The following is a 26,595-nucleotide window of genomic DNA, read 5'->3' as shown; positions in this document are numbered from 1 at the left end:
CAGGGGTGGAAAGCACAATGGATCTGCACATATGCAGTGAAGGATGCCACGCACATGGGTGGGTGGGCAGAGCTTGACCACATTAGGCAAATTTAAACCACCGGGAAGGAGAAACAAATCTTCTCTCTTATAGAGGACCATGTTGGTCACTCTTAGCACCAATGTATGGTGCATGCTGGAGACCACTCATTGCTTGTAAGTAATGTCTCTCATTTACATCATTATATGCCATTCTTAAAATAAAACATAGACTTGTGCGCCGTCAAAAAATTTGTTTAGTTTCGTTTCGGAATATCCGTTATTTCGTAATTCGTGTCCGAAACTCAATTCGGATTCGTACGAAATACGAATTTTCGTTAGTTTCGGCACATTTTCGTACCTTTACGAACATTCGTTATGATGAAGTTAAAAAGCAAAAATACCTTTGTTATTATTGGAGTTGATGTGGTAGTTGTTTTTTTTAATCCGAAATACGAATTCCGTTATTGGATTCCGGATCCGAATTTCGTATTTCGTATTAAAAAAAACTACCATCAACTCCAATATATTAACAAAGGTATTTTGCTTTTTAACTTCAATATAACGAATGTTCATAACGGAACGAAATTCCGTTAATGGAATTTCGTATTTCCTGCCTGTGTATTGTAATGCAACCCTCAGCAGCAGCGGATCCGTATTTCGTATTTAAAAAAAAATCTTGTCATGTTGTTCAACCTCATTTACAGGGTTAATATTAGTTCCCGTTTCAAAGAAATTCGGATCCGCAATTCGTTAACGGAATTTCGTATTTCGGATATAATTTGGAAACTGCAATTCGGATTTCGGATGCTTCCGAATTTACGAATTTCAGGAAAATTCGTACGGATTTTGATTCGTAACGAAACGAATCGCACATGTCTAATAAAACATACTATACATGATATACAATTATACACTTATTATAATCTTTGTAAGCGGGTGCACTTAAAGTTTTTACACCATTCCCGGATGTTGTTTTTATAATCTCCCTATGGCCCAGCTGAGGCATTTGGGCAAAGTGATAAAGAGATGTCCTGCCTCACCTTTCACTCTCCACTCACTGGCAAGGGTGTAAAAAACTGTAATTCAAAGTGAAACTACAGTAGATAAAGATCAGGACTCTGCCAAGCAGGAACGTGCTGTGTGGCAAAGCTGTGTACATCTCAGTAAGGGATGGACAGAAAAAGGGATGAGTTCAGATATGGATTGGACCCGGTCTGAACCTGAGCTCCTCCAAACAATGAAGTGCCATGGGCACTTTCAGCTGCCAGCCGAGGCATTCTCCACAGCGAAGCTGCATGTAAACAAAGCGGCAAGATGCTTGTACTGATGTCATTTACCTTAAATGTCCACATGGCTATATTAGGTAAATGTAAATGACCAAATATGGCCATGTGGCCATATAAGGGCAATGACTTCACTGCATCCTGCCTCTTGGCTTACACCAAGATGTAGGTGGGTAATTCTCCACCCACAGTTGATTGGGCAGCACAGAAGAAGCGCCTTTCTGAGTTTGGAGGAGCTCTTTCCAAGTTCGGAGGAGCTCAGGTTGGGATTGGTATTAGATCCAAACTTGAGCTCATCCCTAGACAGAAATCTTTTTGAAAGGCAAAACAGTTCCTACATATATATTTATGAGCATATGTAGATGTTTGACTGGAGTGCAGATTTAAATGAGTAAAGTGCTATGCCTTCACCATATGGCTTCACCATAGTGTTTTGTGATGCATCGCATGAAAACAATAACCATGTGGAAACCTACAAATTAGCAAAGTCCAGCACTACCTTGAAATGTTACATGAATATCATTTGTCATGTGATTTGTATATTTTATTCAGGTTTGTATCCCAATGATTCGGGTCTACAATCATCCAAGCCATCCTCCAAGCTGATACCAGGCGTTATTACTTTTAGCATCAAATGATTACTGAAAGAGGGGTTGCTGTTCTTTAATATATAACTTTTTTTTTTAAGCCTGTGGAGCGTGCATCGAAAACATCCCCTGTGAACAAAAAAGTTAATAGTGAAATCAGTACACAAAACAAAAAAGTGCACAAGGGTGCTATTGATCCTCTCTTATGAGAAGGACCACTATTTCCTGATCCCCCGGCTCCTGGCAGGGACAAGAACGACTTAGGTCCACCTACCCGAAGGCTGGCGGACCCCGATCCTCTGGGACCTGCCGAAACAGGTCCACCGAGTGCTAGGTTAGGGGCTCCCCCGAAAGGAGACCCCCGAGTGAAAGGAGGCAGGGGGCTCCAGTGCAAGTCACAGAACCTCCTTCCCAACTTCTATGAAGTGCAGTCATGCATAAAAATAGTGCTTAAAATAAATAAGGTTCCAGTGCACAAACCTGGCAGGCCTTCCAGTCAAGCCATCCAGCCAAGATATAAAAATTGCCCCAGTCTAGCCAGAAGACCTGCCTAAGAGGCGTGGTGCAAGAAGAATATAAGTGCCGTGACCTAGTGCAGGTGAATCAAGTGGGGTCCCAAACCCAAGTGAGACACCACTCTCTGGGGTCACAGTACCACAGGCTTCGTGCCTTCCCAGCCCATGGCCAGACAAGGTCGACCGTCCAAATCAGGAGGTACTGGGCCCTGCCAGAACCCAGTGCCGAGGAGTACTCCCGACCCCCACTCTTACGTGAGTGGAGGATAATTTGGTTTCTTCCCAATTGCCAGGCCTTTTAGGAACCCCCGTCACCAGGCAGGGTACTCAGAGACCAACCATACTAGCCAAAAGGCTCCTTTCCTCTCCCACCACTGATAAGAACAGATACTACACTTGATCTGAGCCAAAAGGCTGAGAAGCGATGCTGACAGAGACCCGTCCTATCTGCCTCCATTGTCTGGCGGCAGATTCCCAGATGCATCAACCACATGACTCCGGCATTTTACTTTTAAAAAGTTGGAAACATGGTTGGAAACGGTCACCTCAATACACATACCAACTATAAAATAGGTTGTATCCCAATTTGGCTGCAAACTTTGGAAATACACTTTACAATCTAATCCCAACCCTAACTGACACTCCCTTCCTATAGTGACCATAGTAAGGACATAACTTATTATCACTTATACATGAAGTTGTCTTCAAAATGAACTTTGCTGACAGATTATCATACTGTGTTCAAAACTTTTCTTTTTTTTCTTTTTTTCAAACTCACTAACTTGGACGCAGAGGGATCTAGACTTCTCTCTACAGAATCACCGATGCTCTATATATGAACGTGTGCATTGGGATTTCCTATTTGTTAAACAAATCTGCTTAACCCACTAATCCAACTCAACTGATGCTGAATCTCTTTACCATCATCAATGAATAGTGTAAGTGCAATATATTTTCTGTGTTTTCTACTATAACTATAAGAGACAGCTACTCTGTTTTATTTTCCTCTGACTATTTTCTATTCCTTCATTTATTTCCTCATTATTACAAATAATAATTATAAATGTAAAATATAAAAAAACTCAAACATGTAAAATCCCATTTTTCATTTTATGTTTGGAAATGAATTTTTTTTAACATGATTTTGTTGTTTTATTCATATTCAAGTAAACATTTAACCACATAGGCATTTGTTGCATTGGAGGTCAGTAATCAATAGTGCATTTCCCCCCCCCTAAATCTTTAATATTTAAAGGCTATTTTTTCTTTCTCTTTTGTTCATAGAGTTAAATCTCATGGTTTTATAAATGTCATACATTTTATAAATGTCATAAAAAACGGTTTATTGTTAAAATGAGCATTTGTCATTTATTTATATAAAGCAGTTAAGATTTGAAAATGAAAGTGAGAAGCTGATTGGTTGCCGTGCACAGCTGCTCCAGATTTTGGCTGCTCCAGTTTTGATAAATTCCCCCCTGTGTGTTTTACAGTCTAGTGATCTGCTGTTTTTTACATGGTACGTAGCATTTTAAAGTAGACCTTGACTATAATTGGATAACACTTTTTTAAGCTAATGCACTGTGTATTATAAATATTTTTATTAATAAAACACTTGTTCCCCTTATTTTCATCCTTTTTTTTGTATTTCACTGCTGCTGACTCTCTCCATTGTCTGTCAGTCACTTCCTGTCTACATGCATGCACTCCATCTTTGAAAAGGATAAAAACAACTTTTGGAATGACTTTGACACGATTAGAGCTACTTTAATTCAAATTTAAGATTTTTTACTGGGTACATTTTTTTATATACAATACACTGGATTTGTGAACAGTTTATGTATATTGAAAACATACACTGCCTGTCCCAAAAAAATGTCATCACCTGCATTTAGCTAAACAAACAAGTCAGAGCCTTTCATTGGATAATAGGTCTTGGTTCAGCAATTTTATGTGGCCATAAAATGAGGTCAGCTGCCTACCTGGATATAGTGAATGATCAGGTTTTTCCATCAATGGATTTTTTTTCTTCCCTGATGGCACATTGGGCATATTCCAAGATGACAATGCCAGGATTTATTGGGCTCAGATTGTGGAAGAGTGGTTCAGGGAGCATGAGACATCATTGTCACACATGGATTGGCCACCACAGAGTCCAGACCTTCACCACATTGAGAATCTTTGGGGTGTTCTGGAGAAGACTTTACCCAGTGGTCCAACTCTCCCATCATCACTACAAGATCTTGGTGAAAAATGAATGCAACTCTGAATGGAAATAAATGTTGTGACATTGTATAAGTTTATCAAAACAATGTCATGGTAATTTAGCGTTGTAATTAAAGCTAAAGATGGTCCAATTAGATATTAGAGTGTGTGGCTTTTTTTTGGACAGGCAGTGTATATTGTCTATGCTCCTTTTTTAAATGTCATTAAGCAACCCTAAAGTTTAACCACTCTAACAAAAAAATGTAACACACTGTTAATGTTATTTATATTAACATTAAACAATATTGTTTCATGTGATTGTTCTTTTGTGACACACAGGCAACTTATAAGAACAATGTCACCACAATCTTTTTTGTCAGATTCTACAATGGAAAAAATCTAAATATTCTTCTTTTCACATTGCTTCTTATGATGTACATTGTGACAATATGCGGACACCTCCTGATCATCCCCCTGTTGGCTTACAGCAAGACCCTCCACTCTCCCATGTACTTCTTCCCCTCCCAGCTCTCCATAAATGACATCATATTGACCACGGATATTGCCCCTAACATGCTAAACATTTTGCTTCATGATCAAACATTCATATATTTTTCTAGTTGCATCGCTCAATTTTACTTTTTCTGCTTCTCAGAAACATTTGAATGCCTTCTTCTAATGGTGATGTCCTATGACCGCTATCTAGCCATTTGCTCTCCTCTACATTATGCCTCCATTATGAACCATGCGCTTTGCATTAAATTCATTTTGGCCACTTGGTCTTTGAACTGCCTTGTAGGATTCATTGTAACCCATGGCATGTGTCAGCTACAGTTCTGCGGGCCAAACACCATACACCATTTCTACTGTGACCTTAATCCTCTGATGGAACTTTCTTGCTCAGATGTGTCCATAATTGAGATGGAAGCCACCTTGTTGTGTATTCCGGTGTTAGCCTTTCCATTATGTGTGATAGTAGGTTCATATACGCGTGTTGTTTTAGCCATTCTAAAGATATCCTCAGTCTCTGGAAGACAGAAATCTTTTTCCACTTGCAGCTCTCATCTGACAGTTGTGTTTATATTTTATGGAACTCTGATTGCTATGTACGCACTTCCAAATGAAGGGCAATTGGATCACATCAGTAAGATACTGGCTTTGTTGTACACAGTGTTTACTCCCTTTTTAAATCCTTTTATTTACAGTTTGAGAAATAAGGACATAAAAGAAGCTTTGAGACTCGCTGTATATCATTTTGGTGCTTATTTACAGTGTTTTTAGAGAGAAAAAACCTAAACTCAATCAGCTTTTCCCCCTGATATGTGTTCATATATATACTTAGGGTGTATACCATATGCCCTGCTCCTCTTTCTCTTCTAAAGCTCCCTTGAAGCAAGTATCAGCAAATCATTTTGACAGCCAGGACTTGCTCTGTATCATAGGACCATCGGCATCTTCTCCTGTGTGAACTGATACTTTAAAAAGTGTCTGCAGGGTTAATAAGACTTTACTTGCAATGTTTTTGTTCCTACATTGTAATTACTCTGGTTCATTCATAGCAGATTAAAGGGATGACCTCTGAGCTGCATATAATGTTAAAACAACCTCAGAAGTAAAAAAAAAAAACATTGATTAACCCTTGATATCCCTAATAATCCTATTAACTCCTTCCTCCCCTTCTTCCCTTAGAGTAGTTTTAAATTCTCAAGCACGTTTTCAATAATGAATGCAGATGAAACAAAATACAATGTATACATTGCCCAGCAAAGTATTTCAATACACTTTTGCCCAAGCAATTACAGTCAACATGTTTCAGAACAGCTCCATCTCTCTCAGCTTAGTTTCCATTGAACTTCCTGTCCAGTCCAAAATCACAAGGGACAGCTCAGTCTCCAGCAACTTTTCATCTACTATCTTGGAGATGGAAGGAAGCAGGGGAGTATCTTGCCTTGCTTTCTCTGCGTGTTTTTGTAGACATGCACAGCTTACTATCACACACAGGGGTGGCTCCTTTCCCTTGCAGGGTCCTAAGGATATAAGGCCAGTGCTCAGGAGACCAGCCAATTCTGCAGGAAACAAAAACCTTTAGACATCAAGAAGCAGAATCCATTGTAAGTGATTTCATCAGCATTTGAAATATCTTAAAAACCTCTTGACTTTAACATCACTTTAAATATTATTTTGCTGCTGATCTGTATTTTTCCTTTTTTTATTGTTAATATTTAAGCTTGTTTTAATTTATTTTGTTACTTATATTTAGTAACAAATTTTAAAATGTGCAAATTTGAAACAAAAGGTCATTTGTACTGTACATAACTTTGCCATGCTTTGTAATAGTGTAATTATAAACAGGAAAGATTGTATCATACATACAGTACATAACCTGCAGTAACACTAGTGGGTGTAAAACTGAACTGAAATGTAACTGAAATTTGATTTGGTTCGTTATTCGGATTTCCGATCCATCTGAATTTTTGTTTTGTCACATGATGGTGCCAGTAATGAAAACCCCAACAGCCAAAAAAAAAACCCACATCTGATTGGCCAGAGAACAGTCACATGTTCAATTTAGTTTAGTTTTGCATGAAATTCAGATGGATCAGAATTTTGGTTAAAGGACCATTCGGACTCGTTCAAATTTAGAAATTCGGATGCATCCGAATTTAACAAAATTTGTATGGATATCTATTAGTAATGAAACTAAATTGACATTGCCAAGAGAAAGTCTAGTTTGTAATAAAATATAATGATATATGTATTAATTTTTTTTCTTAAATGATATCAAATGATTACAGAATAAGCAGACCCATAAAATAAATAAAATCAATGAAATAATGTATTTTTTGGGGCTTTAAATAGTAGCCACTGCACTGTAAACTTAAAGTGAAATGTAAAGTAAATATATGCATACAGTGCACATTTAAGTTTTTCAATAGCCACAAAGGGTATGAATGTCTTTGCAAACATATATATTGCCCACATACAGTATACTAATTTGTAAAATTAGCTGTGACATCATCACTGTGCTGTATATGACGTGGGCAAAGCTATGGAAGGGACCCAGCAGGACTCACTACAGGCTACCTGCAGAAAACTGCAGGAGGGGGAGGTTACTAGACCATTCACCCTGCATAAGGAGAGAGAGCAGCAGTGACTAGTCTTTGTTACGGGAAGCTCTAAGTGTCACACTGGATTACTGCAGAGATCTGGAAGAAATACACAAAGCTCAACAACATTCAAGTAAGAAGACACATGACCCTTGTATGAGGACAATATTTGCTTTACCTGGAGTTCAGCTTCAGGCCTTCTTCATGTGTACTTAAAGTGACATTAAACCCTCAGATTTTTTAACATAAAACAATACTGTAATGTGCGCCTTCCTGTAATCCATGGTTGTTTCCCTTCTCTTTGCTGCTCTTCCTTTTAAATTTGTATCTGTTCTCATGCTGGGCAGAACTTCTGTTTTGCAGCAGACTGCCTTGTCTCAGGAATAGATACACGGTGTCTGTGTATAGGTTTGTATAGGCTTGTAACCTGAGCCAGCACTACAGGAAGAGGCCCTGAGCGTCAAAGGGAAGTTCTCCCCAAGCATGAGAAGACATGAGGATTTAAAAGGAAGAGCAGCAAAGAGAAGGGAAACAACCATGGATTACAGTAAGGCACACATTACAGTATTGGTTTATGTTAAAAGATCTGAGGGTTTAATGTCACTTTAAGGACATTTATTCATCCTATATTTAATAGGTTATAACTTAATTTAGAAATACAGTACTAGGCACTTGTAAAAAAATTATGTATTGTAAAAAGAATGCAATGAATATATTTTAATCATAAATAAACAACCTACAAAGTTCATGAACAAAAAACAAACATAAATCAAATTAATAGTTGGTGTCTCTACGCTTTGCCTTTAAAACATCTTTTATTAAACCAGGCCACCCCTGAATTTGCATGTTCTAATTTCAACCTAAAAAATAATTTATGGGCACACTCTCACCAAAAAGTGAACCCCATAATGCTTTGCTTGACCTGTTAATTGTTGCCAGAATGTTTTGGCAAATGATGTGGAAAAGGTGCCAGCCCCCTCCCTAGATAAGTCAATTCACCATCAGCCTTTTGTAAATGTGTGTTGTAGTTGGAGCGTTGATAGTTATAGCTATAGATAGTTGTGTTTCTGCTACTGTACAGTACTAGCTACAGAGGTATGCAGCGCTATATTGAGTGCAGTATATTGCCACTGAAACATTACAGTGAATTGCAGTGTAGGGGGCTAGCTAAATCCAGAGAGATCTCGAATATTCCCAAATGGAATCTTTAATGTTCAAAGAAAAATATAAATATTGGTGTGAGAAAGGGTTTCTGAACTGGTCAAAGAGGCTTCTCTACTGATGCACATGTACATTGTATATAAACATACTTATTATTATTTCTATCTCTCTTTTTTTCTTTATTTTCCATTCATTTGTTTTTATTGCGTAAATATAAAACACAAATCTATTATGAAGAAGATTCATGTTATCTTTTTATATAAATTACATATTTATATTTTACATTTTAATTATTAATTTAAAAAAAAGACTGAAATGTGTTTAATGATCTATTTCAATTGCAGTTAACTTGTAACCGCCTATGGATTTGCATCAGGGATCATTTGTAAATGCTGTAAGAACACTTTTTTTTCTTTGTCATGGTAAATAAAACAAGCTTAGTTTGTACTGAGGTACCAAAACCTGGTGAATTGAATCTATTTCCTTTAAAAGGTTATTTAACCCTCTGGTGTTTTTGCATATATCAACTGCAAGCAAGCAGTATATACAGGTGAAACTCGAATAATTAGAATATCGTGCAAAAGTAATTGCAGTAAATGCTGCAAAAGGGGCCCAAACCAAGTACTGAGTACATATGCATGCTTGTACTTTTCAGAGGTCCGATATTGTTCTATGTACAATCCTTGTTTTATTGATTGCATGTAATAATCTACTTTTTTGAGGTTGTGGATTGAGGGGTTCTTGGGGTATTCATGAGCTGTAAGCCATAATCATCACAATTATGACAAATCACGGCTTGAATTATCTTGCTTTGCATGTAATGAGTCTATCTCATATATTAGTTTCACCTTTTAAGTTGCATTAGTGAAATAAATGAACTTTGCACGATATTCTAATTATTCGAGTTTCACCTGTATATGCAAAAAGTGTAAAATAAATAAATAAAAAAACGCTTTAAAAGCGGTTTAAACTTACCCGTGTCTTCCCCGCGCTCTCCCGTCCGAAAATGTGAAAAACTCTCATGCGGCTGCAAAGCATCTTGGGGCGGGCGCATGCGCAGTTCACATTTTTGGCCGGGAGACGAGGAGAGACACAAGTTAAGTCTATGACACGTGCACCCGCATGCAGACACTGTGGGGCAGGAAGTGCCAGCTAGGACAGAGGATTCAGCGCTGGATCAGAGACCCGCAGCAACACTGGAGGGACAGATAAAAAGGACAGGGAAGAAGATCGGATTAAGAGAGATAATTTAAGGTAAATGCTTTAATTAACATTGGGGGGAGGGAAAAATATCTTTAACTTTTGTGTCACTTTAATTTGATGCCTTTTTTTGGATAAAATGTATTGTTAAATAAAGTATTATTTTAGTAAAATTTACAAAATTACTGTAGATGCACTAGTTATATATTTATTGAGATCCCTTACCTTACTGATTTTAGGGATCTTCTTTGTGATGCACTTGGGTGCATTACTGTATGCATGTTAGTTCATTCTATGTCACGCCTTAATGTGTGCTGCATTAGGGCAGCCCATTCATTTTGAATAGGCTGCCAACACACCCAAGCACACTGAAAACCAGAACTGGCCATTTTTTCTGATGTAGTAAAAAAACAAAGCCATATTAAATAATACTATATTTAAATGTAATAAATGTAATAAAAGTTATTGTGTTTAGAAAACACCAAAGAACAAGTAATGCCTCAAGATTCATATAATGTTGGGATAGTATTGAGGGGAGCAAGTTAGAACCTGATACAGGCCCAGATAGAAAGACGAGGCACAAGACCATAATTGGTCTGCCAAGAGATGACAAGTGAAGCTTGAGAAAAAAAGAGAAGTTAGGAAAAGGAAGAACAAGTGAAAAGCAGAAAGCTGAGAGTAGAAGGTTTAAGGAAGATGGAAGAATGGGGGTGTTTAATGAATGGCAGGAGGAGGAAAAAGGGAGGGAGGGGGACCATGGGTACATGGACCATGACATCCTGCTGTCTCGGATGTGTTTAGAGCTGCTATTGTATTCGTTCTTCTTCTGAGGACATGTAGTTGGATATTCAGGGATGCCAAATTTTATGGAACTTTCACATATAATCATGGTGGATTGCTGCTTTATGTTTGTTTACAAAGTACCAGGACATCTTACTTTTAACTATTCCTAACACTGTGCATATTTAAATGTAATATTATTATTTTTTTCACTCAGACCACACATAGAGGCAATGTGAACACATTCTTCTTTCTGGGATTCAACAGCATGGCTGTATATAATCTACTGCTCTTCATCTTGATCCTTATAATATACATTGTGACAATATGTGGAAACCTTTTGATCATCATGCTGGTATACTACAGCAAGACCCTCCATTCTCCCATGTACTTTTTTCTCTCCCAACTCTCAGTATCTGACATAATGCTGACCACAGACATTGCTCCTAACATGTTAAATATTGTATTACACGAGCGGACCGCCATATCTTTTCCAGGCTGCATCACTCAGTATTATTTTTTTGGCTCTATTGAAACATTTGAATGTTTCCTTCTGACCGTTATGTCCTATGACCGCTATCTAGCCATCTGCTCTCCTCTGCATTATGCCTCCATCATGAACCACATGCTTTGTATTAAATTAGTTTTTACATCCTGGCTGTTGAGTTGTGCGATAGCATTCATTTTAACTGTTGGTATATGTCAACTGGAATTCTGTGGACCAAATACTATTGACCATTTCTACTGTGACTTTAATCCTTTGGTGGAACTTTCTTGTTCAGATGCATCCAGGGTTCAAATGGAATTGACCTTGTTGTGTTTTCCCGTGATAGTCTTGCCATTCATTGTGATAGTAGTCTCATATGCTTCCATTGTTATAACCATGTTAAAGATAACATCCTTTTCAGGAAAACTGAAATCATTTTCCACTTGTATCTCCCACCTTATAGTTGTGTTAATATTTTATGGAACCCTGATTGGAATGTACGTTCTTCCAAATGAAGGACAGTCACAAATGATCAAAAAGATCATGTCAATGTTGTACACTGTTTTTACGCCCTTTTTGAACCCTTTCATATACAGTTTGAGGAATAAAGATATCAAGGAAGCTTTGAGAAAGCCGTTGGTAAAGTTTAGGTAGTTCAAATAAAACTGTTTAAACTTTTCTAGCATATAGGCAGATACCGTACAGTATGGCTGCAGAGCCCTTTTTATGAGATGAATGAGACTATCAGGGTTATTCACAAAAGGGTGAAGAGTTTGGAGAAGGCAGAAGAAGTGAACAATCTAGGACAACATAGCTGAGCTGGAAAGTGAGCTGAATTAGGGAATGTTTCCAAATCCACTATGTTGGCCTAGATTGTTGACTTCTCCTGCCTTCTCTTCACCCTTTTGTGAATAGCCCTGTATGATACTCTCATGATGGAATTATAAATGTAAGTTGAACTTTATTTCTCCACCTGCATTAAAAATCAAGTTTTGATTATTTTTGCTCTAACGACATCACAAACTAACCAGTGGACATGTTTGAGATTTATGTGGACTGATTCTAGCAGAATCTTTCAGTGGTGTTCCTGTGGATACAAATTAAACTAATATTTTTTGGAGCGAACGTATCTGAACTTTACAAGTGGAATATGCTCTGGTATTTATAATTTTAAAGAATCACAGGATCTACACAGTATAATGAATGGAACATATACTGATATATACGTGATACTCAGGGGCGTAAATAGAAATCACAGGGCCCCATAACAAAATTTTGTATGGGGCCCCGTGATTGGTAGTTATGCCACTTGCAGAGCCACCTGATATACCAAACAGCTCACCTGAGAGTGACCCTGCAGAGCCCACCATAGACTCTCTTTGGCTGAGGCTGCACACCTCTTACCTGTCAGCGCCCGGCCTCCTCTTCCTTCCCCGGGCCCCGCCTCCTCTTCTATCGATGGGCCCCACCTCCTATTACATCACTGGCCCCACCTCCTGTTAGGTCGCTGGCCAGTGATGTAAGAGGAGGCGGGGTTGCTCCTAGGCTGGTCCCGCCTCCTCCTTCACTGCGAACGCCGGCCTCTTCTGCCGCAGCTGCTGGCTGTCACTGACACAGCTCAGCAGCGGCTGTGAGGGAGAACATTTCAGCTGTGTCAGTGACAGCCAGCACCCTGATATGCGACCCAGGTGGGGGTCGCATAGAGGGATGCACTGGCCGGGCCCCCCTTTGCCCGGGCCCCATAGCGGCCACCTGGGTTGCTATGGCGATTGTTACGCCACTGGTGATACTCACTGGGGAGAGGGTCTCTGTATGAATTGGGGTCAATAAAGGGGTATTTTAATGTGTGATACTTTACCATGGTTTTCAATGGTAATGTCTTTCTTTGTGTGAATAAAATAATAACTCTTTTGTACTGAATGAAACACATGGTGGTTGTATATAATTCATTCTTTGGATATATTTGTTTATTTATGGAAGAGGTTTCTCGAATCGATTAAACAGGTTGCTTCTGTTTCTGTGGTTATTAAACTTCTGTAACCTAAAAGAACGTAGGGACATGGTCCTGGAAAGTTTGGACATACCTGGCATCATAACTCAAGCAGCAAACTGAGACTCCAAATTTACTTTTCTGTTTTCTTTTCTTTTCAATACATTTTATTGTGTTTAGAAAATACCAAGGGACAAGTAATGCCCAAGATGCATATAATGTTGGGATAGTATTGAGGGGAACAAGTTAGGACCTGTTTATAGGCCCAGTTAGAAAGATGAGGTACAAGACCATCATTGGTCTGCCAACAGATGACAAGTGAAGCTTGAGAAAAAAAGAGAAGCTAGGAAATGGAAAAACAAAAAGCTTAGAGTAGAAGGTAAAAGAAAAAAGGAGGGATTGAGATGTTTAAAGAATTGCAGGAAGAGGAAAAAGGGAGGAGCAACCATGGGTACCTGGACCATGACATCCTGCTGTCTTGGAGGTGTTTAAAGCTAGTATAGTATTCGTCCTATTTCTGAGGACATATAGTTGGATATTTAGGGATGCCAAATTTTATGGAACTTTCACATAGAATCATGGTGGATTGCTGCTATATGTTTGTTTGCCAAGTACCAGAACATCTTACTTTCAACTATTTTGACACTTGGGGCAACCATTTTTCAGGCTTTTGCTTGAACTTATTTTGCTACCATGAATATGAATGTAATGATCTTAAATTGGGTTGCTGTACAGCACGCTATCTTAAGATTTAATAATGTCTCCCAGAGGTTCTGCTGTATGCTCCTTACCCAATACTGCATACACAAGCTGGTAAGTCTTTATTCAGAACCATTTTTTTTTAGTGCCACCAGACATGCAGGAGTGTACCTGCAGTGGAACATCCCTGGAAACCATTGGGTAAAACCCCAATGTGCAACTTTAGCTATTGTCTGGGGGACTGTGTAACACCTAAATTATAGCTTGTAGTTTGCGTCTGTCATTTGTAGAACATTGGTCCAAATTTGGGATCAATCAGTAGGCTATATTTGGCTAAAGAGGTCCCTTTCCTATTGACTAAAACATGGGAGAGGTAAGGATGTTAGTCTACAAGATAAGAAGAATAAATCGGAGACATTCTTACTCAGCCAGTTGGATAATGGAAACAGTGTTCAACTGGATTAGAGGTTTCCAGGTGAGGAAATTGTGAGTAGAAGCCATGACAAAGCTTTTAAACTGAAGATATTTAAAAATATCATAAGATAGTAGCTTATGGGTCTTGCAAAGAGAGACAAAGCTGTCTTTTGTTTTCCTTGAAGACATTTCACTGGTCATCCAACTAGCTTTCTCAATTCAGAATGACTTGTACAATAATTGTGCAAAAATATGGGAAATGTTGCATCGATCATCATAATCTGTTTATCATAACCAGCATGGGCCCAGAGACCTCATGGAGGTAAGCTGGTGGGACTCAATAACACCTGCTGGCTCCATACCCCTATGAGCTCTCTGACCCCATGCTGATTATGTGGATTGGAACAACATTTTCCATATGTATGCACTATTTTTGTACAAGTCATTCTGACTCTGATGCTCGCTGCACTATGTAACATGTGTGGCGCATGTACCACGCACACGCCCATCGCGCATTTCGCGCATGCGCACCTGCGCCTGTGCTGCCTCTGGCAACCCTGGTATGAGGTGGCACCCCTGGTACTCTGACACACTGTCATTTAACCTGGAAGAATAATGAATTGGTGTCATGGCCCTGCCCTTAAAGGGGGCATCACCACTGTGTATTGGAGAAGAGGCGGTACTCATGTCAGCATTACTATCTGCATCAGGAGAGAATTTGTACTAGAGAAGAGATGAAGTAAACCACGTAACCAGCCTAAGGACCACTGAAAATGGCAAGTGTAAAAAAGCAAAACCTACACATGGTTGGGCCTTCTGGGGTTAAGGGAGGTTGAGTTTTGAGTTGAGATTTCAACCAAAGCAGTACCCATGTTGGCCATCGGGGCTCTTGTCATAATGTGCAAGTATGAACAACATATTTGAATATTACAACAGACTCACCTTCAAACTGTCCTTGTCCAGTAATAAAGTATGTGCTACCTCCTCGCATTCCATTGCTGCTTCTGCCATCTTCCTCCAGTATTATTCTAGGTCCAGAGTCTTCGACCAGTCTTCTTCTCTGGCCAGTGATGGATAACATAACTCCAACACATTCACATGGGAGTTACTTCATCCCAGCACTCAAACTATAACTCCTGCCAACCTACAAATGCTGGGGTTTTACCCTGAGTGTTGCATGCATGGTAGTCAATGTACAATTGAGGTTCAGTTTTCATTTGCTTTAATACCTTTTTTTAATCATTCACCCGAAACTAATTATGCTGATTAGGGTTTCTGGATCCATTGTGACTTCATTTACCCTTATTTACTAAAAGATTGAATTATGTTCACTTTCAAAGTGAGTTTTCACTTATTTTAGTAAATTAGGTGAAGGAAAGTGAAAATTCACCATGCAAAAAATACCCAATCACGTGCAAGGAAAAGAAATAGCAGGATTTTGGCATGCACATTATTGGAAGTCTGAAGTCAGCCCAACTTCACCTTATTCACCAAGCTAAGTGAAAATTCATTTTTTCAAACAATATATTCACTTGGTTTAGTGAATGAGGTTACATTGTGTTGACTTCAATTATTCAATTATGTCAGCTATCGGCTCTACAGGAGAGATGGGCTGAGTCTAAATGGGGAGGGAGCAGCACTGTTGGAGGGGGGGGGGGGAGCAAATTTTTTTATGGCAGATGGGGGGGGGGGGGGGGGGAAAAATAGTTAAAAGCCTGGAGGAGCTTTTTATCTTGAATATGGTTTGCAAAATTATTTGAGGGAATGATAAAGGACTATCTACAAGATTTTATCTCTAGTAATGGTATTATAAGTGATAATCAGCATGGAGTTACGAAACACAGTTCTTGTCACACCAGCCTACTAACATTTTATGACAAGGTGAGTAGTAACCTAGATGGAGGAAAGCCAGTGGATGTGGTGTACCTGGAATTTGCAAAAGATTTTGATACAGTACCACATACATGCCTAATATATAAGTTACAATCTATGGGCATTGTTTAAATGCTTGTATCTATCAGCCGGCTGTTTTTAACTTTACATGTGAGTTTTTATGGATCTATAATAAATTTATTTTTGGCTTACTGCACAATGAGGAATCTTATTTATCCTTTATGTAAACGGGGGTATCTGTGATGAATATGTGCTAATGAGGAGAGTGCGAGGAAGGAGGATGCTAAGATCCACTTAACACTTATAGCGAGAATCGGCTGTCAGTTCGCAGCCAAGTGTATGCATACTCATAAGCGGGTGATTGGGTGGCATGAGGAGATCATGAAGTATAATTAAGCACCTTTCGGACACTTGTTTTCTTCACTGTGGATTGACTATCTAGGGGATGTGGAATTAACTATTCACATTGAGTTCTTATATTATTAATCTCCTTGGCGGTATTCCCGAGTGTAGCTCAAACCCGAGCTACACTCGGGAATACCGCCAAGGAGATTAATAATATAAGAACTCAATGTGAATAGTTAATTCCACATCCCCTAGATAGTCAATCCACAGTGAAGAAAACAAGTGTCCGAAAGGTGCTTAATTATACTTCATGATCTCCTCATGCCACCCAATCACCCGCTTATGAGTATGCATACACTTGGCTGCGAACTGTGCTGTATGGTTGTGTTTGAGATTGTTTAAATGGTGTGTACATGGATAGAGAACTGTCTACAGGAATGTGTCCAGAGAGTAGAAATAAAGGGCTCATTTTTTGATTGGTCTAAGGTCAGGAGTGGCGTGCCCCAGGGTTCTGTGTTAAACCCAATACAATTTAACCAATTTATTAATGATATTGGGGGGAGGGGTTAACGATACCAAAATGTGCATTTAGTAATAAACTTGAGATTAGACAAAGCAACCTTACCTGGAGGACCTGGATAAAATAGTGGAGGACATCTACATGGAAGATGAGGTTTAATATAAAAAATGTAAAGTAATGCATTTTGCTGTTAGAAATAGGCATGCAATAAACAGATATCCCATTGCACACCAGAACAGTACGCCACTGTAGTAGGGAGAAGGGTGCTGGAAAGAGGTGCGGTTGGTGCGGCACAAATTTAAGGGTAGAAGGTCAGTCTGCATCAGTATGTCCTTTTACTGATGGCAGATACACATGGCATCACAAGTACTGTATGATCAATGTTTCGGAACCTACCAAGGTCACTTCATCAGGCAAATAACATAGTGATATTTATGTTGACTAGTCTAAGAGACAAGGAATTGTCAAACAAAGGGCCCTGTGAGACATGTAACAATACACAAAGAAATGTTTTTCAGCTGGGAGATGGCCCCTCATTTTATGAAATTTTGATGGGACAACCAGTTCTTCCTCCCAGGCATAATGACAGTAGGGGGTTGACCAATTTTATTTTTATTAGTAGTTATGGAAAAAGGGAGATTCTACATGTGCTGCTTTGTTGCACTTGACACTGTTGTGATTATGTTCAGTAAACATGTCCACAGTGCTGCGACCAAAGGACAGCTTTATATGTGCCACCAACAAATTTACACTGTCCTCAAAAATAAAAATAAATAAAAGACTATAAAAATAAAATATACCTCCTCAAAATATAATATAAAACCTTTTTGTCATTTCTTTATATTTTTCTTTGGAGAAAGTAAGAAACAAAAATACCACAAATAAGCAGCAACTAAAGAACAACAGAACTTGTTGTTCACACAGACAAAAAGTAGTCCAGAAAAAGACTGTTGGGTCTTTTCACTGTGAAAATAATGAGTGGTGAAAAGTCACACCACAATGCAATTCACAGTGATGTCACTGAACAGCACAGTGAATACAGGGGGGGGGGGGACTTCACACTCTGCATCCCACCACACTGCAAGTCACTGTAATGTAGCAGTGTCAATAGGCAGCATTAAATATTAGACATGTGCAATTAATTTAGTATGAACCAAAATCTTGTCATTTTTTCCAAAATTCGGACATTCAGACACATCCGAATTTCCGATTCCCAATGCATCCGAATGGATCAGAATCCGAATTTCCGTTTCCGAATTTCGGATCCCGTTTGAATTTCATTCAAAAATGCAACTGAATCGGACATGTGACTTTTCTGGGGCCAATCAGATGTGTTTTTCGGTTCAATGCAGCTGAATGGGTCTGAACACGAATTTTCGTTAAAGCAACATGGGAGCTATATACAGTATATACATATAATACTAAATCTGAGGCTCCTAGACCTGAATGCCATTCGGGTCCGGGAGCCTCAGCTTTAGTAATATATGTATATCTATGTGGTTCCAAGATCTGAATGGCATTCGGGATCTGAATTTTCAAATTGCATTTGTGAGCTCCCGATTGCCATTGGGGTCTGGGAGCCATATACATATATAACTAAAGCTGAGGCTCCCAGACCCGAATGGCATTCAGGAGCTCCCGAATGCAATTTGAAAATTCAGATCCTGAATGCCATTCAGATCTTGGAACCACATAGATATACATATATTACTAAAGCTGAGGCTCCCAGACCCGAATGGCATTCAGGAGCTCCCAAATGCAATCTGGAAATTCGGATCCTGAGTGCCATTTGGGTGTAGGAGATTCAACTTTAGTATGATTATCTGTATATGGTTTTCTGTGGTATTCACAATGAATATTCATAAACTCATCCGAAACTAACAAAATTCGGATGTCTGAATCCGTGACCCGTTTTGAATTGAATTTCGCATGTAAATCCCGAATTCCGAAATAACTAAATATCCGGAGCCGAGCCAAATTTTTCCACAGCTTACATGTCTACTGTATCTAGCACTATATAACTAACACACTAATAGCACTGTACAAGTAGCACCAACTGCCTGTCCCTTACAAAGCTTTCAGCTGTCCCTTGCTAACTCCAGCACACACAGACAAAAAGATGCTGACTTTAACAGAGAGGGGCCTGAAACATTTTCAAAGTCCCATTATTGTCCATAACTTTTTACATGAGGTTTTCACAGGTCATGCAAAGCATTATGGGCTGTACCTTTGGTAGCTGGGTTAACCGGTCCATAAGTTCAAGATTTCAGCAAATGGTGAACATGCAAACATTCCCACAAAGTACTTCATCCCTAATTACAATCTCCAGTGTAATGATTCTTTTTTGATCAATTTGCATCTGAGAATGAACATCTTAATTAAAAAAAAATTAAATTTGAGGCCGGAAGTTACTTAATTTCAACAAAAAGTAACCAGAAAGATTGTAATTGTAGATTCTCTGTTTTTTTATATATTAAGATGTTAAAACTGATGAATAAATGTTTGTTTTTTTTCTAAAGTTGGAATTACTTGTGGATCAGCTCAATTTCTACCATTTTGGCTCTACACTCCAAAGTGACATGTTGCCAATTGTGCACTATCTTTTGTAGTTGATGCATCCAACCACAATAACTTTTGGCTTTTTCTTAAAGTCGAACTTCAGGCAGATATAAAAGACACAAATTAGTGTACCTCTGAAATCATTAATGCTTTTTTTACATGTATTCTTTAAATGCAATGTTTACAGTACCTAAATGTGACCTGGTATCAGAATCATGCAGTCTACTATACAGTCTGTACAGCAGAGCTCATAAAGGGGGCGGAGGAAGCAGCACAGGGAAATAAACAGGTATGCTGCAATACAAGAAGCTTACTGATATAAGGAGAAATCAAAGTTGCATAGAGATGAGCTCATCAGTCTCCTTTCATTATCTAGTCATAGGATGGGGTTGGGGAGGAAACTTGCCCAAGACTGCTGTTTATCAGAACTGTCAGGACTAGACGGACAGAAATGCTAATGCTTTGACAGGTAAAATGGCTCCTATATATGTATTTCAGCAAAGAAAATACTTAGAGGCTGATGAAAAAAGCATATTTTTACAGCATATGGGTGTTCAGAGGGCATTACTTCCACTAGTATTTGAGGTTGAATAAAGACATTAGTCCATCAAGTCCAACCTATTAGGATCTCATTCTAGGAGTACCTGTACCCCTGTATATTATGGTCCCTTAAGAAATCGTCCAAAAGTTTCTTGAACAATTCCACATTCTTTGCTGAAATCACTGTCTGTGGCAGTGAGTTCCAGACCCTAACTGATCTTACTGTGAAGAACCCCCTTCGCCCCTTGTGCTGGAATTTTTTTCCACCAATTTTAGGTGGTGGCCTCTAGTTTTTGTAATGGAGTTAATTTTAAACAGTTTATCGCTAATGTTGCTGCCACCATTGAACATTTTGTACATGGAGATCATATCCCCCCTCAATCTCCTCACCTCCAATGTGAACATGTTTAAATTTAGTAGCCTTGTCTTGTAGCTCTGGTCCTCCATACCCCTAATTAGTTTGGTTGCCCTCCGCTGGACTTTTTCCAACTCAAGGACATCTTTTCTTAGTACTGGTGACCAGAACTCCACTAGATGGAGTTGAGGAGCATATGCTCCTACCGTCTAATGGCATATATTTTTCACCGAGCACATAGCTTTACATACTTTCTAAATAAGCCCATTCACCTTTCACTTCTTCCAACGTTTTTTGTTGTTTTAGTTTAAGGCCATAACCACCAAATGTACAATGGTTCCCATCCTCCCATATCACATCTTTATAATTCAGAGACAATATGGTAGGTTTGGTATTAAAGTGATAGGCAAGAAATGAAATGAGCACTTCCTCCCAGTACGAAGAGGCAAACATTACTTTCAATACAGTTGCCCATTCACAAACACAAAATGATGGGCAACTGTATGAGTCCAGTAGTGATGAAGTAGACATAGAGAAGATTCCCCATTTGCACTGTTTGTACTGACAGGGCCCACCACATCAAACACCAACTGCCTACAAATGCATTTTCTCTTGTAAGGTGACAGGCTGGTGGACAATTTTGACCAATTGCATTATCCTCAAGGTACAGGGGCAGGAAATTGTCCAAAAGTTTGCGATTCAAGAACTTGTTAATCCTGTGAATTTTCTGAGACCCCATGGCAGCAGTAAACCCGAACCTTAGCTCTAGTGACTATTTTATCTATAAGGACAGCAACAGAGATTAAACTAAAATTTACAGGACCCTTCTTAAGACTTTTATCATTCATTAAGACTTGTATCAGACTCAAATATCATATACAGGAACAACATCAAAAAAGGAACATGAACAAGCATTTGGCAAACTGGCTTTATTTATATTACAATCAGTTACACTGGTTAAGAAGGGATTATTATTATTATTATTATACAGAATGTATATAGTGCCAAAAGTTTGCACAGCGCTTTACAATATAAGGAAGACATTAGAATCACAATACAATTCAAGACAAGATGGTAAGGAGGGCCCTGCCCATGAGGGCTTACAATCTAAAAGGTAGAGGCCAGTGATACATGATAAGTTAGCTGTGTGGGGATGAATTGTTTGAGAATGTGATGGTTGAGTGGTTAGGTTGAGGTAGGATAGGCTTCCCTGAAGAGATGAGTCTTTAGAGATCGCCTAAAGGCAGTCAAGGTGGGAGATAGATGGACAAGTTGGGGTAAAGAGTTGCAGAGGACGGAAGAGACTCTAGAGAAGTCCTGGAGGCGAGTATGGGAGGAGTGGACAAGGCAGCTGGAAAGCTGGAGGTCTTGGGAGGAGTGGAGGGGATGGTTAGGGTGATATTTTGAGACAGGGTTTGAGTTGTGGACGGCTTTATAAGTGATTGTTAATATTTTGAATGTTATCCTTTTGGCGAGTGGAAGCCAGTGCAGGGATTGGCAGAGGAAGGTTGCAGGCACTGAGCGGTTGGTCAGGTGGATGAGTCTAGCAGCTGCATTCATGATATACTGAAGCGGATCAGAAGTGAATAGCATAAATAAACACAATCCTTAAATGTCCAGACCAAATTTAGCCAAAATGTTTGATTTACCTTGACTTTACTTGCATCTGAGAGCCATGTTCTCCTCTGAAATGTTCTTTAACCAATTGAGTACCAGCCTATATATACCCCTTTAATACCAGGCCATGTTTCTGCTTTCAATGCTGTGATAGTTTGACTAACAAATATTCCGTCATGCAATAATGTACCCAAATGAAAGTTATATCATTTTGTAAGACAGATTGGGCTTTCTTTTGGTGCTATGTAATAGCCACTGTTTTTTTTACTATAAAAGAAAAACCTGTTTCCCTTCATTTCTATTAAAATTGAAATGCCAAAACAGTAGGAACAGCCCCAAAATTATGCTTTTTTGGAGTAAATATCCAAAGGTGAACTTTTTTTTCAAAATGCAGAAACATGCCGGTATTGAGGTTAAAGCATGGAGCTTGGCAACGGTGAGCTAGATACAGCACATCCGGTCATTCACAGAGGGATCAGGAGCTAAAGGAATTAATGTACCATTCACCTATATTGGCAGGATGGAGATGAAGGGGTTTATGTGCAGATGTGCTGCTGATGCTGACCTATTCATTGATTCCCCATTCACAATTTACTATGATTCTTCTCCTTCCTCTGTATTAAGAGGAAGGGCTCGACACTGTAAACAGTAACATGTGACCACTGTGATTAGTCAGCAAAGTAATAACATAGTACCGAGCTGATCGGGTTGACTCGGTTCAAGTGTCTCGTGGTACTGAGAAATCCGAGGGTAGCTCAGTACACAGAGATTAGTGGGAGCCAAATCGCTGTTTGTGAAATAAGGCCTTAAGACATAATTTTAGAAATAGGCTTCTACCATCTTCAGGTGTGTTTTGGAGCTCCGAGACATGTTGGCTTCTCTACTTGAATATCCTCCGACCCTAATGGAATAAAGTTGTATCTGAACCATTTTAATTGGTGTGGTGATTCAAGTCCTACATCTAGTGTATTATGGTAAAAATCATATCTTAGAAAGCCAGCGGGGTTCTATACAATTTTAAACCAATATACAATGTATTCAAATTACCTGATTTTTACAAAAGATTTTGAATGAGTACATTGATTATATACATTTTTTTTACAATTTTCTTGATATCTTTTTTCCTCCAGCTGTATATAAATGGATTTAAAAATGGAGTAAAAACAGTGTACAGCATTGGCATTATTTAACTGGTCATTTGTGATTGTCCTTCCTTTGGAATCAGATACACGGCAAAATCCACACCTGCCGTTTAACGCTAGGAACACCTGTGTCCGATGCGTTAATCCAAAAGTGGGGGCTACTTAAGGGGAGGGATCAACTGGGTTTAGGGTGGAGAGCGTACCATTCGGAGCAGTGAGCCGAGGATAGCACACCTATATGCAACTTGGACTTTAATTAGGTAATTTCCTTTTTTTTTTCTCTTTTCATGTTATATTTTTGGTTGACACTTTTTTGTAGTTTTCAATCATGTTTTTGCGGTTTTTGCAATGGGAATCCTATACACCAAGGAGTACCAATTAGTAGTATCCAATTATTTCACTCAGGATTTGGGACACATATATACAATTGTTAGGTTTGAGATCATATATACCTATGCACATGCTCCATACACCAACTAATAGCAATTGAATGTCACTGAATTAAATGTACGAACAATTGTTCATTCACATACCTATTCAGAATCACTACCTAAATAACACTGATACATACGACTAGAACATAATAGTGCACGAGATCACACAACACATTCCTTTCCTATAAGAGCACACACTCCAAAGACCATGGTGAAGGATGGCCATTAGGGGTCATGCCATGGATACAAAGAAAGATTAAGAAATGCATATTATAATCTGCACACTGTCATGCACTAGTTTTCAAATTAGGAAGCAATATCAGTATTTATAGCTGATTCTTGCTATATATATATTCCTCACAGGTCACTGCTCCGAGTGGACTTTCATATGGCTCTCTGAAGCTGCCCAGGACATCCCTCCATTTGAGGCCCCGGGGTCCTGGGAGAGATGTGGGACGGTACGTGATGGATAGGCTGGAGTGAGCTGCCCACTCCAGTCTTGTCCTCATCACCTCTATCCACCTCCAGGCACTCCTTACAGGTGAGTGCCAGACGCCCGCTCAGAGATAAAGGAGGGGGGTTATCCATATATGGGATCAATCACAGTGATATATGTCACCACCTACTACACATGATATTCTATATAAATAACTTTATTCCCTTGATAGATTAGTCTGATCCCCTGATGAAGCCTAAGTGCGAAACGTGTAGGGAACTAATCATGTTGGAAAGAAATATCTGAAATACAGCTTGAAGAACATACCAATGAACTAATTACGTCAAACGAATCATGGCCGTTAGGCTTTAGAATTCTTATCAATAAATGTATGTATGTTGGGCTAGTCAATGATGAGGGATGAAATATGTTGGTCTAGATTGGAATATTGCATCTATGTATGTATTTAATAATGCTATTTATGAGTTGTATCAGCTACTTTGATCAAGCAAATGTTTTTATTGAAATGAATTTATGTACAATATAATAAATTTAATATAATTTTATGCATGGTCTACTATATCTCTCCACAAACCCTTTTCCTCCATTCTTTTTCTCATATACTACTTATTAGGGGGAGAGATCAATGAAAGGAGCTAGGGTGGAGGCGACCCACAAAAAGTTTCTTAATTAGAGTTCCATAAAATATAACAGATGGAAACAAAGGAGAAAAATGTCTGAAAAAGAAAACTAATGTAGAAACTCCATCTAAGGACTGGTAATGGTAAACTGCAATTTGTGAAACATTTTTGTTCTTGGGTTTAGATACACTTTAAGGTCACATCAGGCCCTAGGTGAGATAACAAATTTGTTTTAAAAGTTTCTTGATATCTTGATTTCTTAGGCTGTATATAAAAGGATTTAAAGAAGGAGTTAAAACAGTGTACAACAATGGCATTATCTTACTGATCATTTGTGATTGTCCTTCCTTTGGAATCAGATACACAGCAATGAGGGATCCATAAAACATAAACACAACCGTGAGATGGGAGCTACAAGTGGAAAAGGATTTCAGTCTTCCCGAAAAGGATGTAATCTTTTGAAGAGTTAAAACAATATAAGTATATGAAACCACTAATACAAGGAAGGTAAATATTAGCACAGAAATGCACAACAAGGTTCCTTCCATTTGAAGTTTGGATGTATCTGAACAAGAAAGTTCCATAAGAGGATTTAAATCACAAAAGAAATAGTCAATAACATTTGTGCCACAGAATTCTAGCTGACATATGCCAAATGTTACAATGAATGCAATAGAACAACTCAACAGCCAGGAAGCAAGAACTAAATTAATGCAAAGTGTTTGGCTCATAATGGAGACATAATGCAGAGGAGAGCAGATGGCTAGATAGCGGTCATAGGCCATCACTGTCAGAAGGTAACATTCAAATGTGTCTACTGAAGCAAAAACAAAATGTTGAGCGATGCAGCCAGAAAAAGATATGGGGGTCAACTCATGAAGAACAATATTTAACATGTTAGGAGCAATATCTGTGGTCAGCATGATGTCAGCTACAGAGAGTTGGCAGAGGAAGAAGTACATGGGAGAATGAAGGGTCTTGTTGTAGTATACCAGCATGATGATCAAAAAGTTTCCACACATTGTCACAATGTATAAAATAAGGACCAAGGTGAAGAGCAGCAGATTATATATGGTGATGCCGTTGAATCCCAAAAAGAAGAATGTGGTGACATTGCCTGTATGTGAGATCTGTGTGACATAAGAGAAGAAATTATTAATATGTGTTTAACCTAAGCGGTTCGTTTTTTTTGCTGGCTAGCTTGAAAGTATGTTGGGGATCCCCTTTGTACTGTATTTCCCTGCACATATGCACCTTTTATAGTTTCAAACAGATCAGAGGGGCCGCCATCTTTGCTTTTTTGGATTTGGTGCAAACACACAACAGGAGACTTCAGCTGCCTTGCAAAGGTGATGTCTGGACTGTTGGCTGTATCTTTAGGAAGACAGGGCTGCCTCCAGGTGAGCCTGTCCCCACTTTTGCTGTATGTTCCCATAATTAGAACCTCAGATAGATTTCAGGTTAGGGATCACAATTATCAGAGGAGCCTTGAAGTAGCAGTGTGGCTTCCACATGTATTTACAAATGTATGCAACTTAACCCTATGTTTTTAACCTGAATATTTGACACATATTAGTTAGCGGGGTGTTTTTTGTTGGCAAGCTTGAACTTTTTCTGGGTATCCCCTTTTGTATATTGTCTTGTCCTGTGCACCTGTTCTTTGTTAC

General features: G+C 38.9%; 2 protein-coding genes across 2 annotated transcripts in view; both read left to right on the top strand.

The window, feature by feature from the left end:
* The window catches only part of LOC108789722 (olfactory receptor 11L1-like), a 7,051-nt gene extending 1,162 nt beyond the window's left edge, over window positions 1-5,889 (top strand). Inside the window, exon 2 of the mRNA XM_018559805.1 lies at window positions 4,948-5,889. Coding sequence (XP_018415307.1) covers window positions 4,948-5,889 — 942 coding nt within the window. The remainder of the gene's footprint in view (window positions 1-4,947) is intronic.
* A 5,074-nt stretch (window positions 5,890-10,963) lies between these two features.
* The window catches only part of LOC108789721 (olfactory receptor 1468-like), an 18,513-nt gene continuing 2,881 nt past the window's right edge, over window positions 10,964-26,595 (top strand). The window contains exons 1-4 of the mRNA XM_018559803.1: window positions 10,964-10,996; window positions 11,074-11,982; window positions 20,965-21,040; window positions 24,215-24,309. Of these exons, the coding sequence (XP_018415305.1) occupies window positions 10,964-10,996; window positions 11,074-11,982; window positions 20,965-21,040; window positions 24,215-24,309 (1,113 nt within the window). The remainder of the gene's footprint in view (window positions 10,997-11,073; window positions 11,983-20,964; window positions 21,041-24,214; window positions 24,310-26,595) is intronic.

Source organism: Nanorana parkeri, unplaced genomic scaffold (genome assembly GCF_000935625.1).
Source record: "Nanorana parkeri isolate BGI_ZX_2015 unplaced genomic scaffold, ASM93562v1 scaffold416, whole genome shotgun sequence".
In the NCBI taxonomy this organism is placed as follows: domain Eukaryota; kingdom Metazoa; phylum Chordata; class Amphibia; order Anura; family Dicroglossidae; genus Nanorana; species Nanorana parkeri.
Note: the sequence above shows the minus strand (reverse complement) of the source record. Positions and strands in the feature narration are given on the sequence as shown.